At 34.9% G+C, this 17,070-nt stretch overlaps 1 protein-coding gene across 1 annotated transcript in view; it reads right to left on the bottom strand.

Annotated features, from left to right (window-relative positions):
• OFCC1 (orofacial cleft 1 candidate 1) overlaps positions 1-17,070 on the bottom strand; it is a gene marked incomplete at its 5' end in the record, with an annotated part of 303,058 nt that overhangs the window by 154,216 nt on the left and 131,772 nt on the right. The window contains one exon of the mRNA XM_032341375.1: positions 3,084-3,166. Coding sequence (XP_032197266.1) covers positions 3,084-3,166 — 83 coding nt within the window. The remainder of the gene's footprint in view (positions 1-3,083; positions 3,167-17,070) is intronic.

Here is a 17,070-nt window from a genome sequence, read left to right on the forward strand (position 1 = left end):
ACGCTTTAATGCCTGCCCCACGAGGTGCACCGTTTTTTTTTTTTTTTTTTTTTTTTTTTTTAAGAAGGCAGAGAAGGAGGGTTTGGTGGATGCACTCTGCTAAGAGGCTTGCGTTCATAAGATCACAGAACTACAAGCCAGAGATAACAACAAACACCAGGTGCATCTGAATTATCAAAGCAAACAAACATGACATCATGTTCAATTCCACCCATGCTGTTATTAGCATCAAAAAAAAAAAAAAAATCATAGCTCCAAATTTAACCAGTCTAAATCCTGAGGCCATCCAGCAAGAATCCTTCCTCCTCTTTCTTGAATTTGTATATGATACGTGTACCAGAGAATTTTTCAAGACAAGCTTTCCATTAGCAATGCCCACGGAGAAACAAGATATCCCTGGTTGCCTAGAATTTACCTAAAGAGAATTCACCTACATTGAGGAACCAACTCCCCACCCAGGCTTCTGTTTCTGCGCTCTGGAGGAGAACTAGCATTGCTGGCCTTTTGGAACCACAAATTTCGATTGTTCTCTGGTCCTGTATTATTTGGAAAGCTGATGCATCCCTTGTGAAGTTGAATGTTAACCTCATTTGCCCACAGCCACCCTAGAAATTGCCTAGGTTAGCTCTTTCTTATCAATGGAAAATCCAGATTAGTCTCCAGTAAGCTTGCCAAGGTGAGAGAAAAAGGAAAACACTTAAGTTGGAGTCGGGGGTCTTAGATTGAGGTTTGGTTGGTGGAATAACTGCCCTTGTCCACATCACTCAGTCACTTGATTCTGGGTGATGGGTGTGCGTCTGCCTCTCCTGTCACAGCATGGCTTCACTAAGGCATAATCCCAACAAGAACAAACTTCTTCCTGAAGCAATTCAGTTAAGACACCATCCCAAAGTGGCTGACCTGCAGGGAAGAGCATAATATCCCAAGCAACTGACTCACAATTTTTGAAATATAATATTAAAAATAAAGCGAAAATGAATTCCTTCATTGAACATGTAAAACCAGAAAATATAGGGAAGAATATTAACTTTTCTGGATAATTGTACTCTTTTCTCCCATTATCTATTTAAGCTTTTCTTCTAATCCCTGGTCCTGGTCCTAATTAAATATAATATTAAAAATAAAGCGAAAAGGAATTCCTTCATTGAACCTGTAAAACCAGAAAATATAGGGAAGAATATTAGCTTTTCTGGATAATTGTACTCTTTCTCCCATTATCTATTTAAGCTTTTCTTCTAATCCCCAAATTTAAATTCAACAATTAGTATGAAAAGTCAGAAAAGGACTTAGAAGACTAATATTAGATCCACAATACCCCAGGAGTCTTGTGTGCATACCCTTTCTTCAGTGTTCCAAAGAGTGTACATAAAAGTACGTAATACATGGGGTGGCTGGCTCAGTCAGTTAAACTTCTGACCCTTAATTTTGGCTCAAGTCATGATATCAGGGTTGTGAGATCGAGGGCCACACGAGGAACTCGTGCTCAGTGGGAGTCTGCTTGAGGATTTTTCTCCCTCTCTCTCAGCCTCTCCTCCTGCTCAGGCCTTCTCCCTCTCTCTGATATAAATAAATAAACCTTTTAAAAAGTACATAATACATAATGGTATTTAATATGTAATATGTATAAAAAGGTCATGAGCTTTCCCCCTTCCTAGCAAGTTGTTCATTTCCTTATCCTAGCCCTTAAATTCAAGTATACGATCCAAAAAGTAGAACACCATGTATACCTAGCTTAAAAGAGAAAATAACTCCCAAACATTTTGAAGTATTAATTCATGATGAATACAAATATAGAGTCTAGAAACAGTCTGGATTCAAAGCCCAGCTATGCACTTATTAGTGACGTTATCTTGGCTAACTCACTCCATCTCCCATGCCTTATTTGCCTCACCTATAAAATAGGGAAAATGATGATAATGGTAGTGTCTGTCCCATTAGTTGGCTGTGAGAACAAGATGAGTTATTTAATGCAGAGGATTGAGAACATTTCCCGGAACCTAGTCATATCCAAGCACTCAGTAAATACTGAACTCAAATGTCCTCAATATAAATTTCACTAAACTTTTGATTCCTAAGTTTCCTTTTTTAATATGAACTGTGATAGAAACATAGTAATTGTGAATGCTGTAGTGGCCATGCAGACATTAAAAATTTAGTCATTTATTTGAGTAGATGGTGGTCCGCTATTTAGAGATGAGAGCAAGACTGACTTGAAAGTCTGTCTTGAGTGTAAGGCAAAATATTGGTTCTAGGGGTGCCTGGGTAGCTCAGTTGGTTAAGTGTCTGCCTTTGGCTCAGGTCCTGGTCCTGGGTCCTGAGATTGAGCCCCATGATAGGCTCCCTGCTCATCAGGGAGTCCGTTTCTCTCTCTGCCCACCCCCCTTCTCATGCTATCGCTCTCTCTGTCTCTCCCTCTTTCTCTCAAATAAACTTTAAAAAATCTTTTCAAAAAGTTAGTTCTATAAACCTATATCGATTTAGTCAGGAAAGTGGAAAATTAATGATTCAAGTAATTTGTATGAGAAAAAGCAGGGATTGGAGGACAATCCTTTCACTTCAATCTTCCAGCCAGACCAATATTTTTGAATACTTAAAACACAAAGCCACTTGCTCTACATAGATATGGATTTTGCAAAAGGCTGAATATCTAAAAACTGGGTCCAGTAATACTGGTAAAATTAATTTAACCGAGATTTGAAAAGCCAGGCTATGTCATTTATATAAATTTATCAAGACAGTTTCTGGACAGATTTCATGACAGCCGTGATCATGCCAAATGAAACACAGTACGATCAGCACATTTTCTAATCACCCTCCCCAAGCTGGAAAGAGTCTTGTACACTGATTAAATTAACTAAAGTCTTCAATGGCTTAAAGAAGTCTGATTCGGATGTAATAAAAATTTATTGGCATTACTGATTTCACAAACGTCAGCTGCTTTAGCGTGCCCCACACTTCAAAACCTGCTTTGAAGACCAAATTACTTTCTACCTGTAAATATATTTTAAGAAATCATAGTTAATAATCAGGGGCTGCTGTTTTCATGGTCTTTCCAAAGCCAACATTTACAGCTTTCATCTTACCTTCTTGTGTAATTCATGGTCTTCTTTTAAGAGATTGAGATCACAGTCCATAGGGCAGGGACCAGTTTTATTAGAAATGCTTCCTAGGGTTAAAAACAAAAGGTGGAAAAAAAATATATTACAGATTTTCACTTCAGAGGATATGTAAGTTTATACTACTGTAATCTAAGAGTTTATATAAAGCCTGAAAAATGGGACTAAAATAAAGAATTGTAAGAAGGAAGCTCTAAGATGTTCTATAGTCCACAATTTTAATTCACTCAATGTATGAACTTCAAGTAGAACTCCACCAATGGCCACGTCACGGGGATATAATTTACAAGCAGCAATTGTGTCTGATCTGCTTTCCTATCTACATCCAGGTGGCATTCTCCATTATCAGCTATTTTTCCAAGTTTTCGAAGAGACTCCTCTGTACCTTTTTTAGTCTCAAGGTATAAAAAATTCTGTTCTCTGTCTCAGTAGCCAGTATTTTCTGCCTGAGCTATCTTTCCCATATCGTGCATGATTTATTTTATACCACAGTTTCACAGTCCCAACACTATTGATATTTGGGACTGGATAATTCTTTGTTATGGGGGCTGCCCTGTTTTGTAAAATGTTTAGCAGCATTTCTGGCCTCTACCCACTAGATGCCAGCAGTAGCTTCCACCTCTCCAGCCCCTCCACATGTTTCACAACCAAAAATGTCTCCAGGCATTACCGAATGTCCCCTGGAGGACAAGACATCTCCAGTTGAAAACCACTGTCTAGATCAAAAACTCTCTTCAAAATAAAACAAACAAACAAAAAAAAAAACGAAAAACAACAATAACCAAAACCCCTCATTTCAGGCCATGTGTCTTGTTCATCTTTGTTTCTTCTTCTGCAGTGTCTAACAGGGCCTGAAATACTGTACTTACAATACTGTTTTATTATTATTATTATTATTATTATTACTATTACTATTATTTGAGAGACAGAGAGAGTGAGAGAGAGAGAGCTAGAGAGCACAAGCAGGGGGAGCAACAGAGGAAGAAGGAGAAGCATATGCCCTGGAGCAAAGAACCTGACGCTGAACTCGGACCCAGGACATGACCTGAGCCAAAGGCAGACACTTAAATGACTGAGCCACTCAGATGCCCCAATACTGTTTCTTAAATTATAAATCAGCCAATTAATCCATCTCATAAAGTTGACCCAACATCTTTTTTTTTTTTTTTTTTTTTTACCATAAGCAGCCAAAGTCTTGCTGCTTGTCCTCTTCTCCCCCTGCAAAGAGGAAACATTATCATCCCTGGCCCTTAGGAATTGCACTTGGGGACATTTTTTAAATGAGATTTCCATAGTGTAAAAGTTTTAGGACCTGGTCTCCATGTCTACATGCTTTAGAAAACTTTTTCTCCCTAAAGATGACCCAGCCAGCCTCTTCTCCCCAGTCGAGGTCTATGTGGCTCATGCATTTTGATGGTTTCATTGTATTTTCTGACTCTGTTCCTGGTTGATGGTGCCAAACTGAAGGCAAATACCCACAAATGTCCTTCTTCAGGTAGAGTCTGACGGGTCAGGTGCTCCTTGTGTGAGAAGTCTGGCACTTTAGTCTATTGAGTTGAGAGTGCTATAAATTATTAAAAGAGCTTCCTTGGGTCTAAAATAGAATTCATTCATAGTGAGGTTGATATGGCCAAAATCAAGATAAGAAAGAGAGGAGAAGGCAGTAAGTGAAGTTACATTTTAAATATACCATTCTTTTAAAAGAGTGAATATTTAAATTTACAGCACATAGCTGGTAGGTGGAATAACAAATATGAAATAATAATAGAATGAATTTTTAGTGTTTTTGCTCAACTTCATATGTATTATATTGTTTACTACACATACACTCATACAAAACAGTTAGAAGAGCCAGCATTACCTCATACGACAGACTTGGAAATTGAGATTCGGAGAGATCAGAGAACTTGCACAAATCAGATAGCTAAAATTCTGAAATTTAAGCCCAGTTTTATTTGACCCCACGTCCATACATTTAACCCTTCCTTTGCATCTTAGGTGAGAACCATACCCCATATCTACTTATACATATTTTTTAAATGTTGAACAATATATTCATTTTTTTAATTGCTGCTGGAACACATTTCCACCAACTTAATGACTTAATATTCATTTAAATATTTTGCAGGTCAGAAGTCTAGGCAAGCATGGCCCAGCTGGTTCCACTTCTTCCAGGTCTTATCCGGCCAAAGTCAACATATCAGTCAAGGCTGTGGTCTCATCTGGGTCTTGGGATCCTCTTCCAAGCTTGCTGGTTGTTGGCAGAATTCATTTCCTTCTCATGCTTTCCTTGCACTCTCCTTTAAGCCAACAACCATGGGATGCATCCTGACGCTCTGAATCTTTCCAGTTTTTCTTCCTGCCTTCTCTTCTGCTTACCAGCCTGAGACAGTCCCATCCATTAAAGGTTCATGTGATTAGATTACGTGCACCCAGATCCTCTCTCTCGTGGTGTGTACAGCTTCTGGGGATGAGTGCTTACACATCTTTGAGAAACCAAGTTAGAAATCCTGCGACAGGAACAATCGCTGATGAAATGGAATTTATATTGCTTTATGTTAAAATGTGGTAATGCTGTGCATGTCCAGGTAATAAAGTCCCGACCAAAGAGATAGTCTTCTCAAAGTATTTAACATTTTCTTTGTTCTTACATAAAATGTCTTCTGCTCCAAAACCTATTTTCTAACTTATAAAAATGTATATAGTGAATACATACACATGAGATAATTATTAATGTACACTTCCTGTAATTATATGCTTTATGTAACATCTACTATACATTGTACAAATGTATACATAATACAATTCTTATCAAATTCTGATCATACTGTACATGTAGTTCTCATCCTTTCTTACACTTATATTGTTTTATTATTAAATATTCCTCAAAGTCGGATAGTACATCATTTATTTTTACTCAACCAGCCCTTTGTGGTTGGATATTTGCATCAGATTGAATGAATTTCACAAAAAAAAAAATCTTATTTTTTACCTGTGCATATTTTCACAAATGAGTATGTAAGATCAGGAGGTCAGGAATACTAAATCAAACACTTAGGATTCACAAAAAGAACTATCAAAATTCAATCTGCGGTCAGCAATTTACCCACATGCTTGCCAAAATGGACTCTCCATGTATTTTTCAGTTTGTCCCCCTTGGTAAACAAAATTATAACATTTCATTGTTATTTTAACTTGCAATCCTGTAATTCTAAAAAATGTGAAAACTTTTATGTTTGCTGAGCACGTATGCTTTTTATGTTGTAAGTTGCCATCTCCCCAGTTTTTTTCAGTTGGAATAATTTAACATTTTCTTTAAGATTTTTATCTTTTCATATCAAAGATGTTAACTGTTTGCCTGGCACACAGGTTTAAAATATTTTTCTGTTTGCAGTTTGTCTTCTAATTTCCTTCTTCTTTTTTTTTTTTTTAAGATTTATTTATTTATTTATTTGACAGAGAGAGAAAGAAGGGGAGAGGCAGGCAGAGGAAGATGGAGAAGTAGGCTCCCTGCAGAGCACAGAGCCTGATGCAGGACTCCATCCCATGACCCTGGGATCATGACCTGAGCCTAAGGCAGATGCCACCCAGACGTCCTGCCTTCTAATTTCTTTGAGAAGTGTGTGTGTGCGTGTGTGTGTGCAAGATGTGGTTTTCTATCTTATATAATCATAAGTATCAGTGTTTTTCCTTTATTGTTTCTTTTTTTGTTTATAAGCTTACAAAATCTGTCCACACTAGATAGTCAAATGAAGTGTACAGAAACAAACTATAAACAAATAAAGAACTCATGGGGTTCTGCATGATTTTCTTTCGAACTTCCTCCCACTGCCAGGTGAGCAACCAACCATGACCCTGAAGTCCTCCTAATACCCCAGGGCGAGACATGCAAATAGAACCAAACTTCATTCATCTTAAAGGATTCCTTCCCCTTATTTCTTATTCTTTTTCACTACCTTGCCAAGACACCCAGACTCACAATCTCTTCCACGAGTCTTCTTTCTCTACTGAGACTCACAGCTAATCATTTGCCACTTTCTCTTTGACCTTGTGAAGAAGATTTTATAGCCATTCCTTCCTCTTTTCAACCACAAATATGAATTCGACCTTCTTCATTCTTATGTACAGGCAAATAGATAGATGCAGATAAGAAGTGACTTTTAACTGAATTATGCCTATACTTCTGTTCACAACTTTTTTTTTCTCTCACATAATAAGAAATCATGGTCATATCTATGAGTCATAAAACACATATCTAACTACATTTTACTTAAAATGAATTTTTCCCTTGGTCCTCCTTCTTATCTTCCAACCACATTCCCCGAACACCTCTCCATTCCTCCTGCTCCCCATAACCCACTCTGTTTTCTCCATGCTCATTTAACCAGATATATACATGCACACACATATGTGAACATAGGGACACACACACTGATAAAGGTATTTTTCACTGTTACACAAAAAGGAGATTATATATTGCATATACCTGCCTATACCCTTTTTCACTCAACAATGTCTGATGGAATTCCTTTGAGTCAATAACTATAGCTCTAATTTATTAGGTTGAATGGCTGCAATTATACTGCAAATGTAGCATGATTTATTTGACCATTCATTACTGATGACATTCATTTTTCTTCATTTTTATATTCTTATCAAAAAGAATGCTACTATAAAATCCATGTACTTGCATCCCTCCATACTAGTCTTTTTATTCCTGTAGATGGATTTCCAGGATGGATTTGCTAGGTCAACAAGTTGACATACTTTAAATATTAATAGATGCTGTCTAGTTGCTTTCCAAAAAACTTTTATATATATATAACATATATAATATATATATATTTGCATATATACAAATTTATATACATCTTTCCATAAGCAATTTATTTTAAAAATCTATTTTTCTAAATTCTTGCCACCAGTAGATCACTTTTGAATTATTAATTTATAATATTCTTAGATTACGGTCAGAGAGAATATCCTCTATTATTGTATTTTATATATGTCTGTCACATATATAAAACCTAACAAGGTTAGGTTAGGCTTTATACTCATCTGTTGTGTTATTTGATGCATTTAAGTTGTGTCATATTATATCTTTTTCATAAATTATACCTTTTCTCATTTTAAAATGTTCTTCCCTTACTATTTAGACCTGTTTAAAAATTCAATGTTAACTTGCTTGATGTGGACATTGCTTCTTGAGACAGTTTTATTTTTGTTTTATTTTCTGGAATCAGTTCATTCATTGCTGTTCAATATTTCTTTAAGCATGCTTATTGTAAGCTGTGGGTTTTCTTTCTAACTCAGTTTGACAGTATCTTTTACTGGGAGAATTGTCATATTTTTAGTAATATTACTTTACTTTTCTACTTCTCTTTCCTTTTCTTTGTGTTGCTGATTCTCTTGGGATAATGATCATTTCTCTTGGCCTTTCCTTCCTTAATGTATGTTTCTCCATTCAATTATGCTTACTTTCTTTCTCTGAAATACAGGCATATATTGTATTATATTATATTATGTTATGTTATGTTATATTATATTATATTTATTAATACAAAATTAAGGTACCACATAGTGTCTGGTTCTAATGAAGGACTGGTAAAAAACCAGCAGAGTGAGAGAACCGTGGCAAAGGGAAGGATATGAAAGTGTATGTCCACAGAAAGCATACAAGTGTCCCATGAAAGAGGAGATCAGCTTTTAAAAACCTAACAACATCTACCGTTTGACAACACCAGAGAAATAAGCTCTTCTTTGCTGTCCAGCCCTGGCCTGCCCCTGATTAGATCCTGAAGGAGTCAATAGCCATGATTCAGAAGATGGAGAGAAGGGGTAGAAGCATAATACTCAGAAAAGAAGATAGTCGAGTTCTGCCTTCCCTTCTCAATATTTAGGACCAGCATGAAGGAAGCAGCAAGCAGGATGAAGTCTTTAAGAGAGGTTGAAAACTATTTTTTTTTTTTTTAATTACTAGCCCAGATAAGGATATGAACCAGGGATTTCAGACTGGACGTAAGGGTGCTAGTAAGGGAGGAATGATGTCTCACCACAGACTCCCTTCATAGAAGTACTCATCTCATCACTCTAACTCCACATGCTGTGTTTAAGATAAAAGACATACAAAATAAGATAAAAAGAGAGAGGAAGGCAAACCAGAAGACACTCTTAGCTCTAGGAAACAAACTGAGGGTTGCAGGAGTAGTGGGTGGTGGGGTGGGGAAACTGGACACATGATGTAATGAGTACTGGGTGTTTTATGCGACTGATGCATCACTAAATTCTACAACTGAAACTAATCATATGTTAACTAAATTGAATTTAAATAAAAAATTTTAAAATAAAAATTAAAAAAAAAATTTAAGAAAAAAATAAAAAATAAAAAAATAAAAGGCAAGAGCAAACACCACCATACTCCTTGCAGACTTTAATGCCTGAATCAGATAATGATGTCACTGGCCACTTTGCTGCCACACACTCTGTATTCTCCCTGGCTAAATCCAGAATATCTGAGTCCAATATTATTACTTTTAAAAATCAAAGTGCTGAGGGATAATTTATATATGATAAAATGTATATATTCTAATTTAATGAGTTTTGACAAACATATGCACCCATGTAAAATATAAAGCCTCACCACAAGTAAAATATAAAGCACTTAGCATGACCCCCTGAAATTCTCCCATATCCTTTGCAGTTGATCCCCTGTCCCCAGCACACACACACACACTCACTCACTCACTCCTGGCAACCACTAATCTGACTTCTACCGCTACAGATTGGAATCCAGTTATAAAATTTCATACATATGGCATAATACAGTATTTATTCTTTTGTGCCTGGCTTCTTCCACCCAGAACAGTATTTTGATATTCATCACTTTTTCTGTTACTGAGTAATAAGCCATTGTGTGACCATACTGTAATTTATTTATTACTTCATCTAATGATGGATATTTGCATGTTTCAAATTTTTGGCTGCTGTGAGTGAGCTGCTATGAACACTCATGTGGTAGTCTCTTTGTGGACATGTTTTCATTTTTATATAATAGGAGTAGAATCACTGGGTCTTTGATAAGTGTCTATTTCATTTAACAAAAAACTGCTAGTTTTTCAAAGCAGTTGTGCCATTTTATACTCCTACTAGCAATGTATGAAAGTTTCCTCTAAGTCATCATCAACACTTGGTGGTATTTTTGTTTCATTTTGTTTTTAATTTTGGCATATTAGTGATCGTGAAGTGGTAACATGTAGTTTTTTTTTTTAATTAACATATAATGTACTATTTGTTTCAGGGGTACAGGTCTGTGATTCATCAATCTTACACAATTCATAGCTCTCACCACAGCACATACTCTTCCCAAGGTAACATGTAGTTTTAATTTGAAATTCTTGACGACTAAAGATTCTCTATGAACTCCTTGGGCAATTCTATATCCTTTTATGAAACTTCTAAGTATTGTAATTTTTTTTTAAAGTCTGTTTTCTTCTCACTAGTGAGTTGTAAAAGTTCTCTATATAGTCTGGATGCACACCCTTTTTCAGATATAGATACTACAGTTGGCTTCTCTCTATAACTTGTCTTTTATTTTTTCCTAATGGCAACTTGACAAGAAAAGCTTAATTTTGTTGAAATCCAATGTATTTGTTTGTTTTTTTTCTTAAAGTAGGTAATTTCTGTGTCCTGTATAAGGACAAAATTATAAAGATTTCTCCTATGTTTTCTTCTAGAAGTTTTGTTGCATGGGCTAGGAACTCCAGGATATGAAATGATGATATGAGAAACCCTTGAAACTTTTAATCTTTCTCCATTAAATCAGAGAAACACTGCTATATTATTTAAATCTTTTAAAATAGACTAAATTCTAATTTATTACCCATCATATGATCTATCTTGCAAATAGTCTGTGTTTCCTTGAAAGGAAAGTGTATGTTGCTGTTTTTAAGTGAAGAGTTTTGTAAATGTCAATTTGATCAAGCTGGTTCATAGTGTCATTCAGACCTTATATATCCTTCTTGATTTATCTCTTTGTATTTTCTTGATGATTAGTGATATTGAATATCTTTGCATCTTTTTATGTACCTGCTGGCCATCTATATATCTACCTTGGGAGATGTCTATTCAGATTCTCTGCCCATTTCTTAATCAGATTTTTTTGAAGATATTGAGTTTTGTAAGTTATTTATATATTTTTGATATAATCTCCTATCAAATATACCATTTGTAAATATTTTCTCCCATTTGGTAGATTGTCTTCATTTCATTTCATTAGTGGTTTACTTTGCTGTGCAGAAGTTTTTAATGTAATGTAATCCCACTTGTGTGTTGTTGTTTTCTTTGTTTGTTTGCTTTGGTTTTATTTCCTTGGCTTTTGGTACCAAATCCAAAAGTCATCATCAAGAGCAACGTCAAAGAACTCATCACCTGTATATCTTTAGTTTTATGGTTTCAGGATATTTCATGAATATTTAATCTCTGTCATTAAGAGCATATTTAATGTTGTTGTAGCTTCCTAATAAATTGCCCCTTTCATAGTTGTCTCAAAGTTTACTCTCAGATTTCTAATATGAGATATTAATGTGATCACACTAGTTCCCTTAGGTATAGCATTTCCATGGTACATATTTTTCTGTCCTTTCATATTCAGATTTGCCATGCATCTCTTGTGGACAGCATACAGTGGAATCTTGCATTTTGATTTAGGTTGACAATCCCTGCTTTTTAATTTAGTTATTTAGTCTTGAACATTTTATGCAATTATTTATATGGTTGAGTTTGTCTACCATCTTGTTATTCACTTTTTGCTTTGTGCCTTTTGCTTCTTTGTTCTTCTGTTGAGCCTCCCTTGCCTACTTTTGTGTTACATACATATGTTTTAGTACTATATCTTCTTTTCTCCATGTTCCCCTTTCTTTTCTCCATCACTTTCTATTATTTCTGCATCTTTGAGGTTGTTTTATTAGTTAATCTAGGACTAATAGCATGGATTTTTAAATTATCCATGTCTATTTATTGTCAATATTATAGAATTCCATACTTCACACCTGACATTCCCATTATCCACTTTACACCTCACTTCATAAATAATAAAGTCATAACAGTATGATTCTAGCTCCCACCCCTCATCCTTTGAGCTATTGTTATCATGTCTTTTATCAGTACATGGTTTACAACCTCACCTCACAATGTCATTTTATTTTGTTTAAATAGTTACATTTTAAGAATATTGTTAGATGGATGTGTCTTTAGTATTTAACTCTGTATTTGCCATTTCTGGAATATCACCATTCTCCTGTGTAAGTCATCTTACAACATTTTCCTCCATCCTAAAGAATATTCTTTAGCTTTGTTTGTTTATAGTGCTGGTCTGCTGGAGAAATATTTTTTCAGCTTTGCTTCATCTGAAAATGTCTTCATACCAACCTTAATTTTTGAAGGATACTTTTGTTAGGTACAGAATTCTTGATTGACATTTCTTTCCTCAGCTATTTAACTATGTCATTACATTGACGTCTAGTCTCCATTGTTTCTGATGACAATGTTGGCCATTTCTCGTATCATTGTTCCATTGCATATAATGTTTGTCTTTGTAGATTCTTCCCTCCTCTGTCATAGATTAATTGACCTTAAGTGAGTTTATTTTGGGAGACTCTATCCTGTTCCATTATCTATGTATCTATCTTTGCACCAATACCATATTGTTTTGATTATTACAGCTTTGTGGTGTATCTTGCTGGACTATGATACCTACAGACTTGTTTTTCTTAGGAATGCTTCGGCTATTCAGGATCTTCTGTGGTTCCATATAAATTTTATAAATTTTAAAATGAAAAAAAAATTTAGTTTTGCAAAAAATGTTGCTGGTATTTTGAAATTGATTGCATTGAATCTGTAGATTGCTTTGGGTAATGTGGACATTTCAGCAATATTAAGTCTTCCAATCCATGAGCATGGAATATCTTTTCATTTGTGTTATCTTCAATTTCTTTCATCAATGTTTTCTAGTTTTCAGAGTATAGATCTTTCTCCTCTTTGGTTAAGTTTATTTCTGGTTATTTTACTCTTTTGGAAGCAGTTGTAAATGTTCTTTATTCTTAATATATAGACTTTGGGCATCTTAATTTGCTGTCAATTTGATAGCGAGGTATTAAATGCCTTTCCTGGTTTGAATGTCATCTCAGTTTCAGTTCTAGTATCTCTGTTCTATTTTCAGGCTCACCTAGCAATACAGACTTCTGGTTTTCCTTCTGCATATCTCTGTTATGTGTTCTACTCTGCAGACCCCAGCTGCTTCAGCTCCCCTGAATGTCAAGCTCAGTCAGTGAGATTCCCTGCTAGGATTCCACATCCCTGCTCTACAGACAGAATATTGCATCCAGGTTAGAAAGCCAAGGCTTGCCTCAAAACTTCTCTTCTCTCAAGGATCAGGAAGTCTGGTGCTTCCTGAGGGCCAATCCTCAGAATACTGCTTCATACGTTCTCTCCGGTATAATAGTTGATTATACAGAAGAGTTACTCTGTTATAGCTAAAACTGGATATTGCAATTCTGTTTAAGTTTTTAATTAAAAAGTATAAATGGATACATTCATTTATCATGGGCTAATTAACACCCATGTTTATGTGTTAGTAATACAAATATAGGTTAATTATTTCAAAAGTTCACTTTATTTTATGGAACTATTACTCAATTAATTCTCAGATCTTCTTATATTGAGAAAAGGACAAAATGTTTACAAATAAGAGTAACCTGCTGATGCCTTTAGAATGTGTCAGCTGGGATCACCTAGAAAAAACAAATGAAACAGTCATATTTTTAATAATGTATGAGGTGCACAAGGAAAACACTTGTCAAAACTATATGTTACAGTACCCTATCTATATATAAATGTGTATGTTTATAAAAGTGTGTTCTCCCTGTGTTGTGCTAATCTTTTTTACTTGGCATATTTTTAATGGTTTTTCCAAATGACCTTTGTAAAATTAATTAAGGATCTGACACTATCCTTTGGAGAAATACAAGAAAGAATGCAGCTTATAATAACGTTTGCAAGAAATGAGCCAGAAAATGACAAAACAGAGGAAAAAAATTAAAGTGGAACTAACTGAAAAATGCTGTCTTTTTGTCAGCAATATTTTTGGGTGTCTCTGAAATTCCATTTTCCCTTTATTTTCTAGACCATTGTCTTTATTACTTGAGATCAGATAGATTTCTCAAAACAATTTACTAAGAAAATACACCACAATTTTTCAAGAACTCTAACAGTGAGAGGCATCCCAAATTAAACATTAATAAAATGTACAGAAAATATGTGTAAAAAAATATAAATACAAAAAACCTAGAAAAATGTCTGCAATTAGGCTGGAAATCTAAAAAGAAATTAAATTTAGTTGTAATACATTTTCTATTCTTTTCTTTGAGAAAATTACTACTGAAGTGAGGAATTTTTTTCCCCCTGTAATTTAAATGTTAAGCTGCCAGATGTGTGTCTCATGCTTGAAGAGTCGAAGCTTTGCATTATTTAGCATATTAAGAATCACAGAATTTTAAAAAGGGCTCCTTTATTGCCTCGAGGTTCTAATTAAGTAAACCTTGGCCTGGTACATTTAAAACTTGCAATACAAGAGATTTTGCTCTTTTTTCCCCGTACTCAAGTCACATCTATGCAATAAATATAGAAAATCTTTAAGATGATATAATTTTTCTTTTGCTTGAAGAATTAAAGCTATCTATTATTTTAAGAAGTTTTTAATAGAGGCCAGCAATCTAGAAGACAACTAAGGGTTCGAAATACTTTTTAATCATGGCAAGTTGCTTGCCTTATTTATACCAAAGCATATGTGTTTCATAAAGGCAATTCTGTACTATCAATCTTACCCTTTCTCCCTCACTTCCGCTGCCTCTGCTGTGGCCTCACCCATTCTCTTGTTAGACAAAAGGCGATTCTAAGAAGTAACAAGATCATAGGTTTTGGGTTGATACGGTGTTTCTATATGTTTCTGTACGTGTGTCTGTCTGTGTTAAACAGATGATCACATGGCACTAATTAGTTGCTCTTTCAAAAGTTTACAGAGAGAGTCCCAGCAGTTCCGTGAAAACCGTAATCATATGGAAGTTCTGTAGGCATGCGACATTCATAAATCATACCCTTAAATACAGTTATTTTTGCCATTTTAGAAAATGTCAAAGGTGTCAACTCTGTCCAAATATACCGCTTAACAGTGACTATTTTAGTAAATTGACTTGAAACGCATTCAGCTAACTGACAGTTAAAAGTACATAATCTAGTTCACAGTACAAATGAACGGTTTAAAGGCCAAAATAAGCACCAAAGTATGAATTCTCAGTGACATATTGCAGTGACCCTGGTTGCAGCCGCAGACCAAAATCTTAGCATTGCTTGTCTACATTAGGAATAGAAGCTTCAAATTTTTGGAATGTGATTTTTTTAGTATCTAGTTTCTAGTTAAGAAAAAAACTGCTTTAACTACTTTTAAAGAGATGGCCCAGTCTCTATTTGAGGATACAATGAACAAACTAGAAATTATATAAATTCAGGTAATAAGTTGACAACGTTCTTGCTAGCAGCGTGGTTTCAACCTATAAACACTAACTTCTCAGATGCTGCAAACATAAACAGATAAAGGTTTGCCATAACCTCAAGAAACAAGAAATTCTCTTATCTTTCCTTCACAGGAAGAACAAATGCACCAACTGATCTTTAAATTTAACTGTTGACAAAGGGCAAGTATCATAAAATTGGAGCTTAGGTTTGGCCAGGATTATTTCCTCCAAAGTCCAAAGTACTGGGTAATAGGTAAAAGGCATATTTTATGAATTGGTTTCTTGGAAATGTTAAGAAGTTTAATGTTTTCATATTTGGAGATGTTTTAATATTATTGGCAGCAGAAATGCAGCAAAACCATCCTTACTTTCACTTCTATTCAAACCATTAAACCACAATCTGTCCACATGGAAGTTCAACCCATGTCACACTTAAGTACTACTCATGAATCTCAGCAGTTAGTGAACTGGTAATAATACATTATGCTGCATACAGTATTTTTCCATTTATAAAAGCATTTGCATATACTATTTATTTAATTCAAACTATTTGATTAACCTTATTGCTGGCACAGAATGGCAAATATTTCTGTCATGATACCAAACCCAGCAGGAATCTCTGGATTTTTGCATTTGCAGGATAAAAATAAATTCATGCATGCATGCCTTGCCTAATAAAATATTACTGTAATGTAAGAACAGGAATTTATTTGGTTATTCTAAAAATAATTTTTAAGCATCACCCATTTCTGCCATTCTTAAGAAGTCTTTACCTTTTTATGAAAGTCTTTTTCATGAAAACATTATTTTCCTTATTCTTAAATATATTAAACTCTCTATCTTCACCACAATAGAAGAATTCAGAAATTTTAATATGTTTCTCATGAGCTTTCCTTGGTTATCATCCATTAACACTTCCACTGAACTTAGAACATTCAAAGCTATTTAGAATAATAAATTATTTTGCCCACTAATAAGTCCGTAGTGTTAAAAGAAAATTATAGTAAGGATAGAGAGAGTCATTGCCCAATATCACAATTAAGCATGATATAAACATAAACAAGGATGTATCTAATATGGTAATCAATAACACAGGAGTGATTTTGTGAGCACCTAGTATATGTATCTTTTTTTTTTTTTGAGAGAGAAGCTCAAGTGCACACAGAGTGAGAAGTGCAGAAGGAGAGGAAGAGAGAGAAACTCTTAAGTAGGCTGTACGGCCAGTGCAGAGTCACACAAGGCACTCCATCTCAGGACCCTGAGATAATGACCTGAGCTGAAATCAGAGTCAGACGTTTAACCACTGAGCTACCTAGGCTTGCTTATATCTATATCTATATCTATATCCTTATATATATAAAGGGTTAAATTATCACTAACCCTCAAAT

This window comes from Mustela erminea, chromosome 4 (genome assembly GCF_009829155.1).
Source record: "Mustela erminea isolate mMusErm1 chromosome 4, mMusErm1.Pri, whole genome shotgun sequence".
Classification (NCBI taxonomy): domain Eukaryota; kingdom Metazoa; phylum Chordata; class Mammalia; order Carnivora; family Mustelidae; genus Mustela; species Mustela erminea.